The following is an 18,830-nucleotide window of genomic DNA, read 5'->3' on the forward strand; positions in this document are numbered from 1 at the left end:
CACCCCCATTCTCGGCTTTTTTTTTTTTTTTTTTTTTTTCCCCAGCCATACGTGTGGCATATGGAAGTTCCCAGCCTAGGGGTCGAATCAGAACTGCAGCTGCCAGCTGATGCCACAGCCATGACAACACTGGATCTCAGTGGCATCTGAGACCTATACGGCAGCTTGAGGCAACACCGGACCCTCAACCCACTGGCCACTCAGTGAGCCCAGGGATCCCCACAGACACTAGGTCAGGATCTTACCCACGGAGCTACAACAGGGCCGCCTCTGCTTTCTGAATCTCCCTTGTAGCTGCCAGGGCTGGGCCCACGCTCTGCCCAACTCTCCTTGTCCGCACCTCACCCTTCCCTGCAGCAGCCAGCAGCTTGCACAGTAGGGCAGAGCTTCCTACTCCTGGTAACAACGCACAGGCCAAAACCCTTTGGCTGTGAGCTCCTCCAGCCAGGCAGCGGGACAGTGGTCTCCCTGTGTCCTGACCCTGCCCAGGCTGGGGTTTGGTGCAGTGTGGCGCAACCACAAGACACCCCGGGCCCTGCTGGGCTCCTCCCATCTCCCTGGCCCCCACACCCCTGGAGTGGGCTCACACTGAGCCCTTTGCCTGGTGATGACCAGAGGAAGCCCCACCTGGCGGTTCTCCCCTCCCCCAACCAAAGCCTGGAGACAAACCAGTGCCTGGCACCGTGTAGGCGGGGCTTGGGCTAGGCTCTCTGACAGTGGCCACAGTCAGGGGCACTGCCCAACATCTGCTCCCCTTTCCCGCTTTGGCTCAGGGCCACAAATGTGGCCACTTGGTGGCTTGCACCTGGACCACAGATACGCCAGTCCCTCCCCTGGCAGGACCACCCTGGGGCCAGCCGCCCCCTGCAGCAACACCAGCTGGGAGCTGCTGCAGGCAGGCCCTGAGCGTCTGTGGGCAAAGGCGGCTCCGAAGCAACCCCCCGGGGCAGCCTTAACCTAACGGGGAAGCGCCAGACACGGGACAGAGAGGAGCCACAGGGTGACAGCATATGTGCCCAGGGCTCCAGGGCTCTGTCCTAGACGAGGCATGAGGGCCTCAGAGGAGGGCGGTACAACCTCAGAGAAAGTCCCTCACAGAGCGGGGGTGGGTGGACAGGCAGGCTGGGGACAGACAAGGCTTTATTGGAGGTGCTTGAGCCTGGGGTGTCAACCTCATCAGCTTCCCCAGAGAGGCCCAGGGCTCTGGGGGAGCTCAAGGGTGGCCAAAAGGAGGCAGGGGGGGGAAGGTGGGTGGGGAGCGCTGGGGTATGGGGTGGGGACTGGGGGAGGGGCACAGGGCTGAGAGGCCAGGGAAGGCCGGGCCGAAGACGCGCAGGGCAGCTCAGGCGCGGGGTCCGGGGAGCAGGGGCAGGCAGCCCAGCGCCGAGTGGCAAACGGTCCCATAGGCCTGGGAGTAGCCCCCGAGCGCAGCCCGCGCGGCCCCCTGGGCCCCCTGCGAAGCGGCCGCGCTGAACATCCTGCGGCCGGGCCGGGGCTCAGGCTGGGCCTCCCGGGGAGGCCGGGGAGGGACCTGCACGCAGACATGATGGGGAGGCTGCAGGCAGCGCCCCGAGGGGACCGAAGCGTGCGGGGGCGGCAAAGAAGGCGGAGGGGCGCGGGCTCACCTGTCGCGTGCCCGCCGCGTCCGCCCCGCCGCCCGGGGTCCGGTCACTCCGGGTCAGGGCCCGGAGGGTCACCCGGGCGGCGGCCTGCGCGGTCAGGGAGGGCGCCAGTCCGCTCTCGCTGGGCTTCACCTGGGAATGCGCGCGTGGCAGGATCACTGCCACCCTCGCGGAAGGATCGGCGGGTGGGTCCCTCTGCCACCCCCACCACCTACCCAGGAGGGGAGCCCTGCCGCCGCCCCACGGGGCTCGTCCCCTCTGCAGAGGCCTCCTGGGGGCGGAGGCGGGTTCAGCGGGGCCGAGCTCCTCCTGGGATGGTTCTTGGCTCCGCCGGGGCCGTCTGTGGGGTCGGGAGACCAAGCCCCAGGGCTAGGAGTCCCGCGCTGCTGAGGGGCCCCGGGTGCGGCGCGGCGGGTGGTGTCGGCGATCACTCGGTGCGCGGGGGTGGGAGCCGGGTCCCTCTGAGGCCGGCGGCCGGGGAGCCACGCCGGGCAGCCCGAGGGCGGCTGGGGGTCGGCCTTGGGTTTGAAAGGGGGCGCCCGGGCTGGCTCTCTCGGGAGGCGGCTCTCGTCCCTGCGCTCCAGGATCACCTGCAGAGGGGAGGGCGGCTCAGAGCGGCGCGCGGGGCGGGGGCGCCGGCGCGGGAAGCCCCGAGGGCGCGTGGGTGGGGGTCGCCGGGGGTCGCGGGCCCGAGCACCTGATAGAGGCGGCGGCGATACTCTGCGGCGGAGAGCTGGACGCCTTCCTGCAGCGGGAGCTGCACATCCGCCTCTAGTGTCCACTCACGGGCCGGGCAGTGGAAGCTGGGGGAGCCGCCGGGGGCGCTGGAGAGGCAGTCGCTCCCACCTCTTCTCCCACCCAAGTCCGACCAACCGCGGCCACCCCCACCTCTGCACGTAGGGGTGCTCCAGGGCCTGGGCTGCGCTGAGGCGCTTGTCTGGGGCAAACACCAGGAGTCGCCTGAGGAGGTCCAGGGCCTCTGGGGGGGTGTCCGGCGGCAGGAGTGCGTCCAGGGTCTGCCTCGGCCTGCGGGCCCTGCCTGTCATCCCTCTGCAGCTTCCAGCCTTTGACCCCCAGCCACTTTCCTGTCCCCGTGGCTCCTGCCAGGCACCGCCCTTGGGTTCCCTGGGAAGGTGGGCAGTCTCCTGCCTCCCTCAGGTCCCTGCCCACCCAGGCCGAGCTGGGCCCACGCTGGGCTCTCCTCGTCGTTCAGCCTGACCAACAGTTTCCGGGTTTGGGACCGCCATCAGGAGGGCAGGGCCAGCTCAGCTGACACACACTGGCCCCTCAGGTTGCAGAAGTGCCTGGAGGCTGCTCCCAGCCTCCCCACTCACCGGGCCGCCAGGTGCTGCAGAACCGAGGCGCTGTAGCCAGAGCCGAGAGCCAGGAGTTCTGGGAGTCGGGTCAGAAGGCAGCACCATCAGGGGTCAGGAAGGTGCCCGGGGGGCAGCCACGCCTTCTGTTCTGCCCACGAGGTGACCTTCTCTCTGCAGGGCCCTAGCTCCCTGGCAGGGCTCAAACCCCCAGTGTGTGGGTGCAGGCCGCCCCCGCATGCACCTGTCCCTGCACTCCCCACGCTCAATCCTCTGGCCGCCCACGTGTGCACACACCTCCACAGGGGAGCCCCTGGCTTCTCCCCACCGCCGGGCGGAGACTTGCAGAGAGACCCAGGCTCCCCAAGGGCTGCCCTTTGACCCTCTCCCCCAGGGAGGAGGAGAGACCCCTATGGCTCCATCCCCACGGCCACCTTCCTCTGCCTCTTCACCGACATCTCTGCCAACGTCCGCGTCTCCCTGCCCGCCCCCCTGCCCCCGGCCCTGTCCCCTGTCAGCAGAGCTAATGCTTTTGTCCTGAAGGACCCTTCGCGAGCGCTGCTCGACCCTCCTGGAGCCACAGCCCTTGCTCCCGAAGCCCCGCAGGGGCTCCCTGGGCCCACCCCCTGCAGGGCCTGCCCTCTCCAGTCTTCCGGAGGCTTCGGGACCCTCCCAGTGGGTGCCTCATCCTTCTTGTCCCCACCCCTCCTCCCTGGCCACCCTCCCCAGGCAGCCCTGGCCTGTCAGGTGCTGTCCTTCCACAGCTGTGTGCTCTGACCCTCAGTGTCCCTGGCGCCCACAGGCCTCAGAACAGGCTCACCCTCCTCGGACGGTGGCGGGACAGCCTCCAAGATCAGTTCCAGCTGGTGGAGCGTGGATGTGCCGGGGAACAGGGGCCGCCCCCGCAGCATCTCCCCCAGGATGCAGCCCAGGCTCCACATGTCCACCCCAGGGGTGTACCTGGGGCAGGAAGGGGTGGCGGCATGGGGGACCCCAGAGGCAGGGGTGAGGGCGGGAGGAGGGACTTCCAAGGGAGTCTGCGACGCTCGCTGGGACCGGGCTGTGCAGGAGGGCAGGGGGTGGGATGGGGGCGGGTCGCTGTTACCAGCTCGAGGACAGCAACACCTCCGGAGCTCGGTACCAGCGTGTGGCCACATACTCTGTCAGGGCCTGGCCCTCGGGCCCCTCGGAGAGGCCGCTGAGGGAGCGGGCGAGGCCAAAGTCGCAGAGCTTCACTGAGCAGCTGGCGTCCAGAAGAACGTTGGCTGGCTGAGGGGGGAGAGGTGGCCGAGGGCTGACAAGGGCCGGGGCTCGAGGACCCTGGGGTGGGGCTCAGCGTGCAGGTGGGGGCACCTTCTGGTCCCGGTGGATAACTCGTCCTGAGTGAATGAACTTGGTGGCCCGCAGGAGCTGGTAGAAGATGTAGCGCTTGTGGGCATCCCTCAGCAGCGTGCCCTTGCGGAGCACGGCGTTCAGGTCAGTGTCTGGGGACCCAGGGAGAGCAGGCGGGTGTGGCCCATGTTGAACCCCAGGGCCCACCGGCCAGCCTCAGAGCTGTGTCCTGGGTGTGTGTACTTCCTAGGCGCCCTTGCTAGCTTCTCAAGCCTGCCTGCTGCCTTTATCAGTACAGGAATAAAAGTTTGCAGCAGTATTTTTATACTTTCATGTTGACTTTGTTTTATAAAATGAGTAGAAAAAAGAAAATGCAGCTGCAAACAGTGGACAAAGCAGGAGCCTTGTCGAGTTCCCTGGTGGCTCAGTGGGTTAAGGATCCAGTGTAGTCACCGCTGTGGCTCAAGTCGCTGCTGTGGCGCCACTGGATTCCTGGCTCCAGAACTATAGCATGCCACGGGCATGGCCAAAAGTAAAATTAAATATGATTTTAAAATAAGTGAAAAAGCAGGAGTTCCCATAGTGGCTCAGCAGGTTAAGAACCTGACTAGTATCCACGAGGTTTCAGGTTTGATCCCCGGCCTCGCTCAGTGGGTCTAGGATCCAGTGCTGCCGTGAGTTGTGGTGCAGTTCACAGACGCCGCTCAGGTCTGGCGTTTATGTGGCTTCGGTCTAGACCAGCAGCTGTAGCTCTGATTCCACCCCTAGCCCGAGAATTTCCACATGCCACAGGTGTGGCCTCAAAAAGCAAAAAAAAAAAAAAAAAAAAAAAGCAGGTGCCTCATGGAGGGAAATGAAGGCATTCGGGCTGACACTCTCCAGCTGTTTTTCCTTAGGCACAGAGACAAGGCCCAGGCTGAGCCCGCTGGCCACCTTGGGAGCCAGGCGTGGGAATCCTGGGCTGGGGTCTGAGTGGGGCCTCACTCACCCATGGACTCGAACACCAGGTAAATGTCCCGGTCATTCTCTGCCTGGATCACGTCCAGGAGGCGGACGATGTTGGGATGGTCCCCAAACTCCTGGGGAGAGAGCAGGGGGCTGTGCTCTGGGGGTCAAGAGACCAGGCTCCCCCTTATTTGGAGAGGCAGCATCTGGGGAAGGCGGCGGATGGCCTCGGCCGCTCACCTGAAGCAGCATGATTTCCCGGAAGGTCCTCTGGAACGAGACAGAAACAGGCGTGTGGGTGCGGAGCAAGGCGGATCCCCCGGGACTGATGCTCGCCACCCACACCCCCCGGGCCAGGGATGGAGGAGGGCAGAGCTCTGAGAAGCGTCAGAAACAAGCTGAATCGTCCAGATACAAGGCTGCAGGGGTTGCCCTCAGCCGGCTTCATCCTTTCTCACTTACCTGGGCATCTGTCTTATTCCTGAAGGCATCAAAGATTTTTTTGATGGCCACAACCTCGCCGGTCCTCCGATCCAGTGCCTTCCACACAATGCCGTAGGCCTGGGAAGGACGGAGGGAGTCAGCCTGCCGGCTCGGGGCCATCCCCTCGCTCCCAGGCCGCCCCCTGCAGGCACCAGCCTCCTCCTTCCCACTCTGGCTTCTAGGAGGGGAGGCGGTGTGCTGAGGGCAAGGTGCCTGCGGGTGCAGGCTGCCAGCCTGCTCCTGGGGAAGGCGGGCAGCTTCCAGAGGAGTGGAGAGGAAGCAAGGGGCATCTGGTGACGTCCCCAGGAGGAAGCGAGGTCACAGATGGCAGGGAGTTTCTGGGCAAGAACTGGGGCCTGACCCTTCTCCAGACAGCCTTTCACCTTCCGGGCACCCAAATCCCTCTCCCATCGAGCCCATCCAGCCTGTCAGCACATCCTGTTGGCTCCACCTACAGAATTCATCAGAATCCAGTGGCTTCGTACCATCGTTGCTGCCCTCGCCCTGGTGCCCTGGTCTGTGCCTCTCACGCCTCTTGCCTGCGTCGCTGCACTGACCTCTAAGCTCCTGCTGCTCCTCCTTAACAGAGTGGGCGGGCCGAGCCTTGCAAAGTGCTGCCAAAGGCGGCTACCCCTCCCCATGTCACTCACAGTAGGAGCCAAAGCCCTGGCAGCTCCCCAAAGCCCCACATGATCCAACCATCCTTCCTACCCTGGCACATCAATTTTTCTTCCCCGAAGGCCCAGCAGGTCTTTGTCTCGGGGCCTCTGCACGGCTGTTTGCACCATCTGGAAGCCCTTTCTCCCCTCCCCCATTACACACTTGCACACACCAAGTCACACAGCTCACTCTCACACACAATCCCACATCCTCTCACACAATCACAAATGCACGTGGGGGAGTTCCCACTGCGGCACAGTCAGTTAAGGATCCAGCATGGCCATTGCTGTGTAGGTCACAGCTGCAGCTTGGATTCAGTCCCTGGCCCAGGTGCAGTGGGTGCTGTGGTGGGGGGGAACCCACAAACGTGCAGGGTTCTGGCCCCCACTCCATGCCCACCCATTTACCGGCTCAGGCCCTTCTACTGCAGAGGCCCTGGCATCTGCCGCTGCACAGCTGGGGTGGGTGTGCTGGCCTCCCTGAGCATCCTGTGGGCTCTGGGAGTGGCAGCCTGGGAGCCGAGGTCAGTGGGTGGGGACCGCGGGTGGATGGGGCACTGGAACCACACCCGAGACTGCTGGAGGCCTGGCTGTCACTTGCCTCCCAAAGCCAGGTAACAAGCTCCCTGGGAGTAGACACGGATAGGACCCTGACATAGGAGACAGGCACCAAGGCGCTCCGGGACTTGCCCAAGGCCGCACCAGCAGCTCGTGGAGGAGGCAAGACTCAAGCCCAGGAGACCCTGGCCCTGGGGAAGGCAACCGTCCTCAGACTGGTCCTGTCCACGCCCTGCAGGTGACCCGGTCCGGGGGATGCCCGGGCGCTTCCCCGACTCACCCCCTTCCCGAGCCTCCGCTTGAGCAGGTATCGCTCGGCGACGCGATGGTCCACCTCGGCGGCACACATGCCGGCGGAGGGGCCGGGAGGCCTCCCGACACGGAGGTGCACGAACTGTTGAATCCGGTTTCCTTGGGAACTGGCGGCGACGCCTCCCTTGCGCCCGCGCCGGGCGGGGCGGGGCCTGCCGCGCGAAGCCCGCCCACTCCGGGGCCACCCAGGGGCCCCTCCCTGGAGCCCCGCCCCCTCGGCGCTGGCCTCCCCCACCCCGCCAGCCAGGCCCCAGCGGGCGCCGCTCGCAGCTCCCCGGCCCGCCTCCGCCCAGGGGGCCTCCCGCAGCCTCCAGAACCTCTGCGCCGACGCCGGGCTTGGGCCCGTGTGGTGCCCGCGGCCCGGGACGCGGTCTCCTCCCGCCGTCTTACTGCCGGGCTCTGCTAAGGGCGTGCGGGGGTTGGAGTCATTCGCAGACAGTTTGAGGGCAGGCGCCGCGCCGCCCCGGCGAGTGCGAGTGCCTGAACTGGGTAGAGGCCCCGCGAGGAGCCGGGGCGTTCCAGGGCCGGGGTCCCGGCGAGCGGCAGCGGGGGTAAAGCTGGAGAAGGAGAGTGTTTGGGCGACTGGCTGAGCGGGGATGGCTGCGCGCCCAAGTCAAGCGGTAGACGGCGATCTGAGCCTCTGGTGGGGGCTGGCGGGCGGGGTGGCCAGGAAAGGAAATGGGAGCACATCGAGGGGCCCCGCATGGGGGTGTGTGCCTGGCGCGTCGGAGCCACAAGGAGGCCCGGGTGGCTGGAGACGTCCAGAGTCCGCAGGGGGCGGTGGGCCACGCGGGAGAGCGGTGACTGCGCGGAGAGAGACCCGGCGCAGCAGGGTGGAAGCAGGGGAGGGGAGGAGATGCGAAGGAGTGGGTTCTGGCTGCAGTGGAGCCCCTGGATTTGCTGTAGGGGGGCTGTGGGTGTGAGAGAAAGAGGAATCTTGGATGACGGCCAGGTTCCTGGGAAGGGGGTGTCTGGAAGGAGCCGGCTGAGATGGGAAGGCAGCCGACAGACCAGGTTTAGAGAGACTCGGAATTGAGACGTTTAAGAAGCTGATAGGACATCCAAGTGGAAATCACAGAAAGACCTGACTCGGGTTCAGGGGTGAGGTGACATACCCAAGGGGTGTGGGTTGATGCAGCAAGGCTTAAAGCAGCAGCTGGACAAGACTGCCAGGGCGTGAATGTGGGTACAGAAGCGATGAGGCAGAGCCCTGAGCTCTCCAGCGTTCAGGGTCAGCTGCCAAAGTGTCTGGAGCCCAGCAGTTTTAAAACCTTTCCATCTGTTATAGACCCATCATTTTGTAAAATACAGTAAAAATGAGTTTCTAGGGAAAAAATGTTAACCATATACATAAAAGCCCAAAAGCTTTTTATTAGATTCGGGTCATACAACTACTCCGTCCTATGGCCACGCTTCTCAACTCTTTCCATTTCTGAGTGACTTCATCGTAGACCTTAGCCGTTTGGGGGAGGGCACTACAGACGGGGGCGGGGGGGGGGGGCTGGGTGCTGTCTAGTGGCCACATGAGGACACCACGTCTGAAACAGAGAACACAGGGGTCCCTGGTGGCTCACTGTGTCAAGGATCCAGCGCTGTCACCACTATGGTATGGGTTCGATCCCTAGCCGGGGAACTTGCGCATGCTGCAGGTGTGGCGAAAAAGAAAAAGAAAGAGAACACAAATGAAAGAGCACTTGACATGGGCTGAATGCCTTCTAGAAAGGCTGCCCTGAAGAAGACTGGCCCCAGCCAGTGTTGATGAGGGTGTGTGTTGCAGACCACTGAACGGCTGAACTCGGCAGAAAACAAACTTGGCGCACGTGCAAGAGCACAGCCACTAAGAGGGAGCTTTATCATCGCCTGCACCTGATTTTGCTCACGAACCTACGTCACCATCCCTAATAAAAGGCATGAGGGCTAAAGCCTAGGCGCCTTTGTTCTGCGGAGCAGAGTGCCTCCCGGTCCCTCGCTTTCTAAATCTAAGAGTCGTGGGGGTCTTGCTATGCTGCACCCTCCCTCCTCCAGGATTCCCCGTGGCCTGCAGTGCTGGATGCGGCAGGTGTGGAGTGACTGAAACGCTCATTCTGCGATCATGGGACTATAAACTGCTACAACCACTTTGGAAAACGATTTGGTAGTTTCTTAAAACGTTTAACACAAAGGTACAGTGACCCAGGCATCACCCAAGAGAAACGAAGACATATGTCCACACAAAGAATGGCTCATGCAGGCTCACGCAGCTTTACATGCAATAGCCTCAACCGAGAATCAACCCAGTGTTGCTGCCAACGTTTGAAACAGAGAGATGGGTAAGCAGAATGTGATATAACCATGCGAGGGCACGTCACTCAGGAAAAGGCGAGGAAGTGCTGATGCCCATGACATGACGGATCTCAGAATCCTGATGCTGATTAAAGAAGCCAGTGTCGTCCCAAAAGGGAACCCTGTAGGCTGCCCTCTGTACCCCCTCTGTGCAAATTTCCAGAAAATGCCCGCTGCAGACCTCGGAGGGCCTTGCCATGGAGTGGAGAGAGGGGCAGACGACAAGCCGTACAAGAAAACTTCTGGAGGCGACAGACGTGCTCGGGTGAGGGATGGCCGACGAAGACTCGGGTCGAAACCGGTTAGATCAGACTTTAAATACGTGCTGTTCGATACGGACTCAGACCCTGAAAAACGTGCAGTTTCCAGGGGAGATGGGTGGGGGTGGGGGTGGGGATGGACGGGCTGTAACATCGGGTTGTGGTGACCACTGTAAACTATAAATGTGATAAAACTTGCTGAGTAATTTAAAAAATAAAAATCAGAAAAAATCCGCATGTGCTGTTTATTGTACTTCGCCTGCCTCTCACTGGAGGGGTGGGGCATCAAGGAGAGAAAAAGGAATGAAGAAGGGACGAGAGACTTCTACCTCTGGCCGGGACTGAGTAGCTGGTACTGGCCCCGCCCTCTGTCAACGAACAGCTAGGAAACCGGACAAAGTACATGAAACAACTGCGGAAACACCGGACAACAACCAGGGCTGTGCTCTCAGCAAAGGAGACACAGGTGACGTCCTGCTGATTCCACTGCCGACACCACATCAGGGTGGAGACGGAGACACGTCTATGAGTCCAAGCAAGGAACCACTGGGCAGGGGAGGGGGAAGCTGAACATTCCAGATTTCGCCTAGGTCGTAAGGGCTGGGCAGCCAGGGTGGACACCAGGCCATTCAGGAGAGACCCCAGGGGCGTCACGCCTCAGTGAAGGCTCTACACTAGCTCTAGACCAAAGGCCACTCCAGGTTCATCAGGAGTGTGGGAACAAGCCTCAAAGGGAATAAGACCATACAAACATAGCTTAACAGCCTGCCAGAAAGTCAGCCCTCTTTAAAGGGAAACAAGAGAACACTCAACAACAAATTCCACAATAGCCATCATCCAAGAAACGTTACTAGACTCACCCAATTAGAAATATGGACACGTGGCGTTCCCGTGGTGACTCAGCGGAAACGAACCTGACTGGCATCCATGAGGACACAGGTTCCATCCCTGGCCTCGCTCAGTGGGTTAAGGATCTGGCATTGCCGTGAGCTGTGGTGTAGGTCACAGACGAGGCTCAGATCTGGCATTGCTGTGGCCGTGGCGCGGGCCAGCAGCTACAGCTCCAATTCGACCCCTAGCCTGGGAACCTCCACATGCCACGGGAGCGGCCCCCTGCCCCCCCAAAAGATGGAAATTCCACATGGTCTTGAAGTTTGTCATTTTATTATTTATAAATTACATTTTTTACAAAGAGGCACATGCCCCAAATGTGTCCCCAAATTTAAAAGGCTCTGCCACACCTCTGGTGCAGGTGCCACTAGCTGGAGCAAGTCCAGCCAGAGGAGCGACTTACCAGGCTCCAAGAGCAACTTCCTGGAGTTCCTACTGCAGCGCAGTGGGATCAGCGATGTCCCTGCAGTGCCAGGACGTGGGTTTGATCCCCGCACGTCACAGTGGGTTAAAGGATGGGACGGTGTCACAGCGGCAGCAAAGGTCGAAGCTGCAGCTCGGATCTGATCCCCGCCCTGGAACTCCATATGCTGTGGGGCAGCCAAAGGGGGAAAAAAAAAGCCACCTCCTAAGACAGTTTTCAACATAAGCCTTCCTACAAATGTGGTTTCCTAAACCGTGCCCCCCACAAAGTTACAAGTCAGCAATCCTTGAACTTGTTTTTCTTGCAGCAAATGTGGGCAGACCTGGACAGAACCTTGACTGTATGACGGCAAGACCGAAACGTGTAGATTAAAGTTACTTGTCTAAGGCATCTGACAGGATGGGAGGCTCGACGCTCTGCTCACTCTCTGGGCAAGGAGGGGTTTACGATGTTGTTTCCGCAATGCTAATGGCAGAAGGAGCCCAGCCAAATCGCTGGACGTGCCCTTCCTCTCCAGCCACGCTGGCCAGCTGGGAAAGAAGGCCCAGGTCCAGCGGCGGGTGGGATATCGGGGACTGATGCTGCACGTGTGGGCTTAGGAGCCCAGAGAGGAAACCCCAGAGAGAGACAGACACACTGCACTGATGGATGGCATTTTGGCGTGCTCGACCCTCGCAGAGGCCCTAACTCCCACGAAGGCTCCAGGACAGGCAGGAATCATGAAGCGCCTCGAGGAAAACCAGGGTCCCCGGAGCGATAAGAAGCTGCGGGGAAGCGCTCTGTCCTGAAGAGATATAGGGACATTTCACGTGTGTGTGGTGGGGGAGGCCAGGAACCTGGCGAGGACTCTCGCCATATGGGGACAAGTGGGGGAAGAGCCCATTGGTGTACAGTCCGCAAAGGGCCCGAGTCTGGCACGTGGAGTGGGCGCACCTCTGACGGCTGCCGTCTGTTAGAAGCAAGCCCAGGAGTTCCCGTCGTGGCGCAGTGGTTAACGAATCCGACTAGGAACCACGAGGTGCGAGTTCAGTCCCTGCCCTTGCTCAGTGGGTTAACGATCCGGCGTTGCCCTGAGCTGTGGTGTAGGTCGCAGACGCGGGTCGGATCCAGTGTTGCTGTGGCTCTGGCGTAGGCTGGTGGCTACAGCTCCGATTGGACCCCTAGCCTGGGAACCTCCATATGCCGAGGGAGCGGCCCAAGAAATAGCAAAAAGACAAAAAAAACAAAGCAAGCTCAGCATCGCCCTCCAGGGAAAGCCGAAGTCCTGCGCGCCTGGGGTTTGCAGCGAGCACACAGGCCGTCATGCACGGACTCCTCCGAGTGAGGGAGTCGGGGGTAATGGAGAAAGGCGAGTCGGGCCATTGCCCTGGCAACGGGGCGCGGGGGGGTGGTGGTGGTGGGGAGTGGGGAAGAGCGACTACGTTCTGTTTCCATGCAGACCGCAACTCCACTAAAGGTGGGCGAGCCCCGACGGCCGGCCAAGATCCGGAAAGAGACCACTAGCAAAGGTTGGCGACGATGCCCTGACCCCTGATGGACCGCAACCCCCTGATTCCGGCCTCCAACCTCGTGACCCTGAGACGCTTCCAGCCCCGCCAGAACATTCGGGCCGGAGGAGGGGAAGGGCGGAGCTGGAGTGGCGGGCTGGGGGACCCCAGCCATGGCGCCCAAGAAGAAGCGCGGGACAAGCGCGGGGCGCCGGTCGGGCGCGGGGGGAGAGGGCGCCGAGCCGCCGCTGTCGGAACGCGCTCAGTACCTGCAGCGCGAGTACAAGCTGCTCTCGGAGCAGCTGGACGCCTGCGAGCAGCGAGTGGACCAAGTGCTGCGGGACAACGCCTTCCTCGACCGCGAGGCGCTGCGCCTGCGCGAGGAGAACCGGCTCTACGCCAGTTACGTGAGCGCGCGCGCCCAGCGCTGCGCCAACGCCGTCGTCCGGCTGGAGGAGCAGAACCGCGTGGACTTGACGCTGATCCACTGGCAGCGGGCGGAGCTGGCATCGCTCTACCGCGGGCGTGAGGACGGGGTGCGCGCGCAGCTGCTGGAGATGGAGGCGCGCGCGGCGCAGATGGCGCAGCAGGTGCAGGCGTTGCAGCCCTACAAGGCCAGTGCGCACCCTCCCGCGGGCGGGCGGGGCGGGAGCTGGGCGAGGTGGGTGCGCGTCGTAGACCCGCGCTGACCCGCGCGCCCGCCGCAGGAGCTGCAGCTGGAGCAGTTGGCCCGGATCCGGACGCTGGAGCGCGAGCTGCTGCACATGCGCGTGGAGCACACGCAGCTGCTCCACCGCGTGAAGCGGCGCTTCCTGGAGGACAAGGCAGCCTTCGAGCGCGAGGCGCGCCAGCGCGTGCAGTCCCTGGCGCGGCGTGCGGAGCGTGAGGCGGCGCGCGCGCTCTTCGCGCACACTCAGGCCATCAGAGCGGACAACGGGCGCCTGCGGCAGGAGCTGCTGCGGCTGCTCCGCCGGGCCCAGCTGCTGCACGACATGCGGCGCCAGTTGCTGGAGCAGCGGGAGCAGCTGCGGCGCGAGCACGAGGACACGCGGGACTTGGCGCGCGTGCATGGCTGGCTCTCCCGCGGCCCCGAGGGGCCGCCGCTGTGGCAACCGCCGTCGGCTGCCTCACCCCCGGGGCCGTTCGCCTCCTCCACCAGCCCGCTGCGCGCCTTCTCCCGCGTTCCCTCAGCCTGTGCCTCACGGAACCCGTCTCAGGTCTCGTGGCGCCCGGCCTCTTGGACGCTTGCGGCTTCCCGGGCCGCGTCGCTGACCCCGTCGCGTGTTGCCCTCAGAGGCCCGTCACTGGCCCCTTCGAGGGCGGCTTCCCAGGCTCCATCCCAGCCCCCATCGCAGGTGGGCTCCAGGGTACCGTCCTCGATCCCTTCGCGCCCAGCCTCCCGGGTCCCTTCCTGGACCTTGTCCCGCTCGGGCTCCCGGATCCTTCCCTGGACCCCATCCCGTCCGGACTCTCGGGTGTCGTCGCGGTCCTCGCTGGGTGAGCTTCACAGGACACCACCCTTTCTGGGAAGTCCGTCCCCAGAAGGGGCTCTTGCGGCCTCCCAGTCGCCGGAGACCGTGAAGGTGACGCTGGAGCCGAAGCTGCCTCTGGGAGAGCCTGAACCTACCCGGAGGGAGGCCAGTTAGGCCAGAGGGTGGGGGAAAACGCGTGCGCAGCACACGGATTTGGTGAGTGGATTATCAATAAAGGTGTGGCAGCCTCGCCCCACGCTGCTCTGGCACCACCTGCTTCAGTGGCCAGCATTTCTGGCCGGCAGGGGCCATTCATTATGCCTTCTAGTTTCCAGTCTGCTGGTGGCTTGTGTCTGCCAGGCATTCAGCGTCTGTTCACCCACAGCTAGTCTCCCGGCAGCTGGCAGGGGCAGACGAAGTCAGCGACGCCGTGGTCCTGCCCACAGGGCCTGACAGTCTGGTGGCAGAGAGGGACAGCGAAGGCGTGGTTGGACAGGTAGTGTGAGAGCAGGAAAGGAGTCTGGCGGACCAGGGAGGAGCTGGTCGGCTGCGTGAGGTGGCTGCGACGGCCGGCAGCCACGCAGGCTGCTCCGCGGGGACGGGTGTGGGCTTTTTGTTCCAGCGCCTTGGGGAGTTACGGGCGTTTTTGTAATGTTTAACCTGTTGGGGGGTTGGGGTTAATTCTTAATTGTGATATAGTTTCCAACCTAGAGAAAAGTTGCAAGAATAGTACAGGGAACTCCCATATACCATTTATTCAGACTCACCAGCATTCTGCACCTTTGTTTTGTCTATGTATCTGTTTGTTTGTTTGTTTGTTTTTCTTGGTCATGTCCTCCGAATTTGAAGTTCCAGCCAGGGATCAAACCTGAGCTACAGCAGCAACTCAAGCTGCTGCGGTGGATCCTTAATCCTGCTGCACTGCAAGGGAACTCCTGAGCAAACTTTAAGTCTGAAATATATTGAGCAGTAGTCCATGTTTATGGATATTAAGTTTTCAATACTCCCTAAACTGATCTAGAAATTCAGCATGACTCCAAGCAAAATCATAGCAGCTTTTTTGCTTTTTTTTTTCTTTCAGCGATAGATTATAAAGTTTATATGGAAAAGCAAATAACCCACCTTGAATAACAAAGTTGGAAGATTTACACTACCTGGAACTAAAACTACAGTAAATTAAGACAGAGTTCTGTCGTGGCGCAGAGGAAATGAATCCAACTAGGAACCATGAGGTTGTGGGTTCGATCTCTGGCCTCACTCAGTGGGTTAAGGATCTGGCGTTGCGGTGCGTCGTGGCGTAGGTTGCAGGTGCAGCTTGGATCTGGCGTGGCTGTGGCTGTGGCCGGCGGCTACAGCTCCGATTCGACACCTAGCCTGGGAACCTCCATATGCCGCGGGAGCCGCCCAAGAAATGGTGAAAAGACAAAAAAAAAAAGAAAAAAAAAAAGATAGCGAGATCAGTGGAACAGAATAGAGGGCAAAACAGACCCATGTAACACAGTTAACTGTTTCATGACAAGGGCACCAAGGTAATTCAAAGAATAAAAGAAAGCTGTTGTTTTTTCAATTAATGGTGCCAGAACTGTAGGGGGAAAATTAACCTTACCACCCCTACCCCACAGCATACCCCCAAAGAATTCAAGATCAACCATGGGCCTAAATGTGAAAGCCAAAACTATAAAGCTTCTAGGAAAAAAATACACAATATTTTCACAACCCTGGGGTAGGCAAAGATTTCACTGGTGGGACCCCAAAAGCACTAAGCTTAGAATTTTAAAAATTCACAAATTGGACTTTGTCAAAATTAAAATTTCTGCTTATCAAAAGACAGTTAAGTGAATTTTTTTTTGTTTTTTTGCCTTTTTCTAGGACCGCTCCCGCGGCATATGGAGATTCCCAGGCTGGGGGTCAAATCGGAGCCATAGCCACTGGCCTATGCCAGAGCCACAGCAACACGGGATCCGAGCCGCGTCTGCGACCTACACCACAGCTCATGGCAACAATGGATCCTTAACCCACTGAGCAAGGCCAGGGACCGAACCCGCAACCTCATGGTTCCTAGTCGGATTCGTTAACCACTGCGCCACAACAGGAACTCCGAATCTTTTAGAAAGAAAAGAAAATAAGGAAACACACAAATTTCCCCAGTGCTACTAAGCAAAACCAACTTGAAGGACTAGTTACAGTCTTGCAGACCAGGGGTCAGCAAACTTTTCCTGTAAAGAGTCGGCTCATATGTTTTAGGCTTTGCAGGCCATAGTCTCTGTCCGACCTGCTCCACATGGCCTGCCACTGAAGCATGAAAGCAGACACAGATGATGATACATCAAGGAATGGATGTAGCTGCATTCCAATAAAACTTTATTTACAAAAATGGGGCGGGGTGAAAAGGCAAGCCACAGACTCGGAGAAGAGTCTCAATACATGTGTCTAACAAGACGCATATCCAGAAATAGAACAAATCAATAATAAAAATGAAACAAAGTGAACAAAATATTTGGACTCTTCCGCCAAAAGATACGCATGGCCTATAAACACAGGAAAAGGTGCACTGGGCTCAGGTGTTATGGGTGGTGCTTATCATGAGAGCTGGAACTCCTCCAGCCTCCCAACAACTGAGCACAGCGATAAATAAGAACATTTTCCGGCACTGGGTAATCCACTACGTGCTACAAATGGGCTGGACCTGGCCGACTGTAAAGCAGAATGCGGGAGGCCAGGGTTTGCCGAGAGACAGCCAGAGGATCCGGCCGGGGCCGGCGCACCCAAGGCGTCCTGGGCCACGGTTTGACCTCCTGGAGCGAAGAAATCGGAAGGCCGCGGACAGGATGCCGTGGGGGACACGAGGAGAGGACCGAGCACCGAGTCCCTCAGGGAGAGGCGAAGGGTCCGGGGCAGGGGCAGAGGGTGGAAACGGAGGCGCGAAGACAGGCTGACGACGGAGTTCGAACGCCAGACCTCGTGGGTGGTGGGCACGGGGCGGGGAGGCGCTGCGAAAGGTGGCGTCTCAGCGGGCTGCCTTCTTCGGCCGTAGCAGCGATGTGGGGGAGCTGCCAGGCCAGGGACAGAGTCCCAGCGGCAGCTGCGACCCACGCCACGGCTGCGCCGGCCGGGGAGCGAAGCGCGCCTCCGCGAAGACGAGACGGATCACTGCCCCACCGCGCGGCAGCGGGCGCTCGGGCTCAGGGTTTCCGCTGCTGGGTCGGCAGCGGCGACAGCGCCCGAACCCCACCGAAGCGGGGCGGCCGGAACAGGAAAGGGGCCAGTCCGACAAGCGCCCGGCGGAGAGGGGACGCCCAGCAGCTGGGCCCCGGCGCGGAAACCGACGGCCCGGGCTCGCCCCTCCGCGGCCGCCGCCGCCGCCCCGCGCGGTGCCGCCGCCCCGGCGGAAGCGCTTCCCCCGCCGCCGGAAGCAGCGCGTCGGCCGCTCTAGGAACTCGTCTCGGTGGCGGAGTCCCGGCGCCCCGGCGCCAGCCCGCCCGCTCCCCCAGGGCCAAGGAGCACTTGCGCGAACTCGACAAATCTAAGCGTGGAGTGCAGCTGAATCCGTGTTAGCGGGAAAGTGTTGGCTTTAAATATTTATATCAGGAAAGAAGACATATTCAAAACTACTAGCCTAAGCCTCCACTTTATTTCTACTTACGTTTTTTAAGTTTAATTTTTTTAGAGCCGCACATGCGACATATGGAAGTTCCAGGCTAGGGGTCGATCGGAGCTGTAGCTGCCAGCCGAGGCCACAGTCGAGCGATCCGATCCGCATCTGTGACCTACAGGCAGCTCAGCAACGCTGGATACTTTAACCCACTGAGCAAGGCCTGGGGTGGAACCTGCATCCTCTTGGATTCTTAACCTGCTGAGCCTCGATGGGAACTCCCTAAGCTTCCACTTTAAGAAGCTAGAAAAGGGAAGGGAAAATTGTCTCCAAGTAGAAGGAAAGAAAGAAAATGATTCCACTGCAGTGAAATAGAAAAAAGACAAACAGTAGACAAAATAAGGGAAAACTGAAGTTGATACTTTGAAAGGACTAATAACGTCGGTAAATCTCTAGCTAGACTGATCAGAAAAGCAGAAGGAAGACACAAATCACCAAAATTGGCTGCAGTGCTGGCTCCTGGACAAACAACTCCAACAACAAAATACGAAGAAACTGTAGGTACTAAAAATGACTATGTACACGAGCAACGGGGGCAAATTGTGGGCAAGGAAATACAAAGAAACTAAAAACCCAGCTGCCACTTCTGAAGAGCTCTGAGCAAAAACAAGGTAGTACGCATGCTCTCTGCACCCACCGCCACCAAGGGGGTGGGCCGACCAACTAAGCTGCCCCTCTGGCCTGCCCCCTGGACCTGCCCCTTCCGTTGCCCCCATATAAAGAACCAGCTCACCACCCCCGTGAGTGAGCAAGCCTGGGAATCTGTTTATTTTTGCTCCCCAGTGCTGTAGCAGGAACCCCAAGAAAACCTTGCCTTAATTTCCCTGGCCGGACTTAGCAGTTTCCATTAGGTAAGAAGGCCAAGAGCCCTGGACGGTAACAGAGGAAGCAAAGAAGGGACATCATTTATTTAATTGATTTATTATTTTTTCTTTTTTGGCAGCACTGTGTCATGCAGAGGTTCCTGAGCCAGGGATGAAACCTGTGCCACAGTTGTGACAACACAAGATCCTTAGCTGCTAGGCTACCAGAGAACTCCCGCATCTTATTTTTTGTTTGTTAGTTTTTGTCTTTTTAGGGCCGCACTCTCGGCATATG

General features: G+C 60.3%; 2 protein-coding genes across 5 annotated transcripts; one reads left to right on the top strand and one right to left on the bottom strand.

The window, feature by feature from the left end:
* MAPK15 (mitogen-activated protein kinase 15) lies at nt 1,124-7,395 on the bottom strand. 4 transcript variants are annotated; one of them, XM_021090469.1, is made up of 13 exons: nt 7,193-7,395; nt 5,675-5,773; nt 5,453-5,482; nt 5,256-5,346; nt 4,289-4,419; nt 4,041-4,204; nt 3,756-3,895; nt 2,957-3,014; nt 2,511-2,648; nt 2,320-2,425; nt 1,838-2,212; nt 1,626-1,754; nt 1,124-1,531 (listed from the first exon to the last, which is right to left on the bottom strand). In XM_021090469.1, exons 1-13 carry the CDS (start codon nt 7,259-7,261, stop codon nt 1,343-1,345), a joined length of 1,719 nt encoding a protein of 572 aa, XP_020946128.1. In that variant the 5' UTR covers nt 7,262-7,395; the 3' UTR covers nt 1,124-1,342. The 4 variants fall into 4 exon arrangements, with proteins under 4 accessions (XP_020946128.1, XP_020946130.1, XP_020946126.1 ...); XM_021090471.1 differs by lacking the exon at nt 7,193-7,395 and adding an exon at nt 6,151-7,027 and having other exon boundaries at nt 4,289-4,345; XM_021090467.1 differs by lacking the exon at nt 7,193-7,395 and adding an exon at nt 6,151-7,015.
* On the top strand, nt 12,290-15,909 carry CCDC166 (coiled-coil domain containing 166). The gene is made up of 2 exons (XM_013993490.2): nt 12,290-13,222; nt 13,316-15,909. The coding sequence occupies exons 1-2, from the start codon at nt 12,782-12,784 to the stop codon at nt 14,252-14,254; spliced, it is 1,380 nt and encodes a 459-aa protein (XP_013848944.2). The 5' UTR covers nt 12,290-12,781; the 3' UTR covers nt 14,255-15,909.

This window comes from Sus scrofa, chromosome 4 (assembly GCF_000003025.6).
Source record: "Sus scrofa isolate TJ Tabasco breed Duroc chromosome 4, Sscrofa11.1, whole genome shotgun sequence".
Classification (NCBI taxonomy): Eukaryota; Metazoa; Chordata; class Mammalia; order Artiodactyla; family Suidae; genus Sus; species Sus scrofa.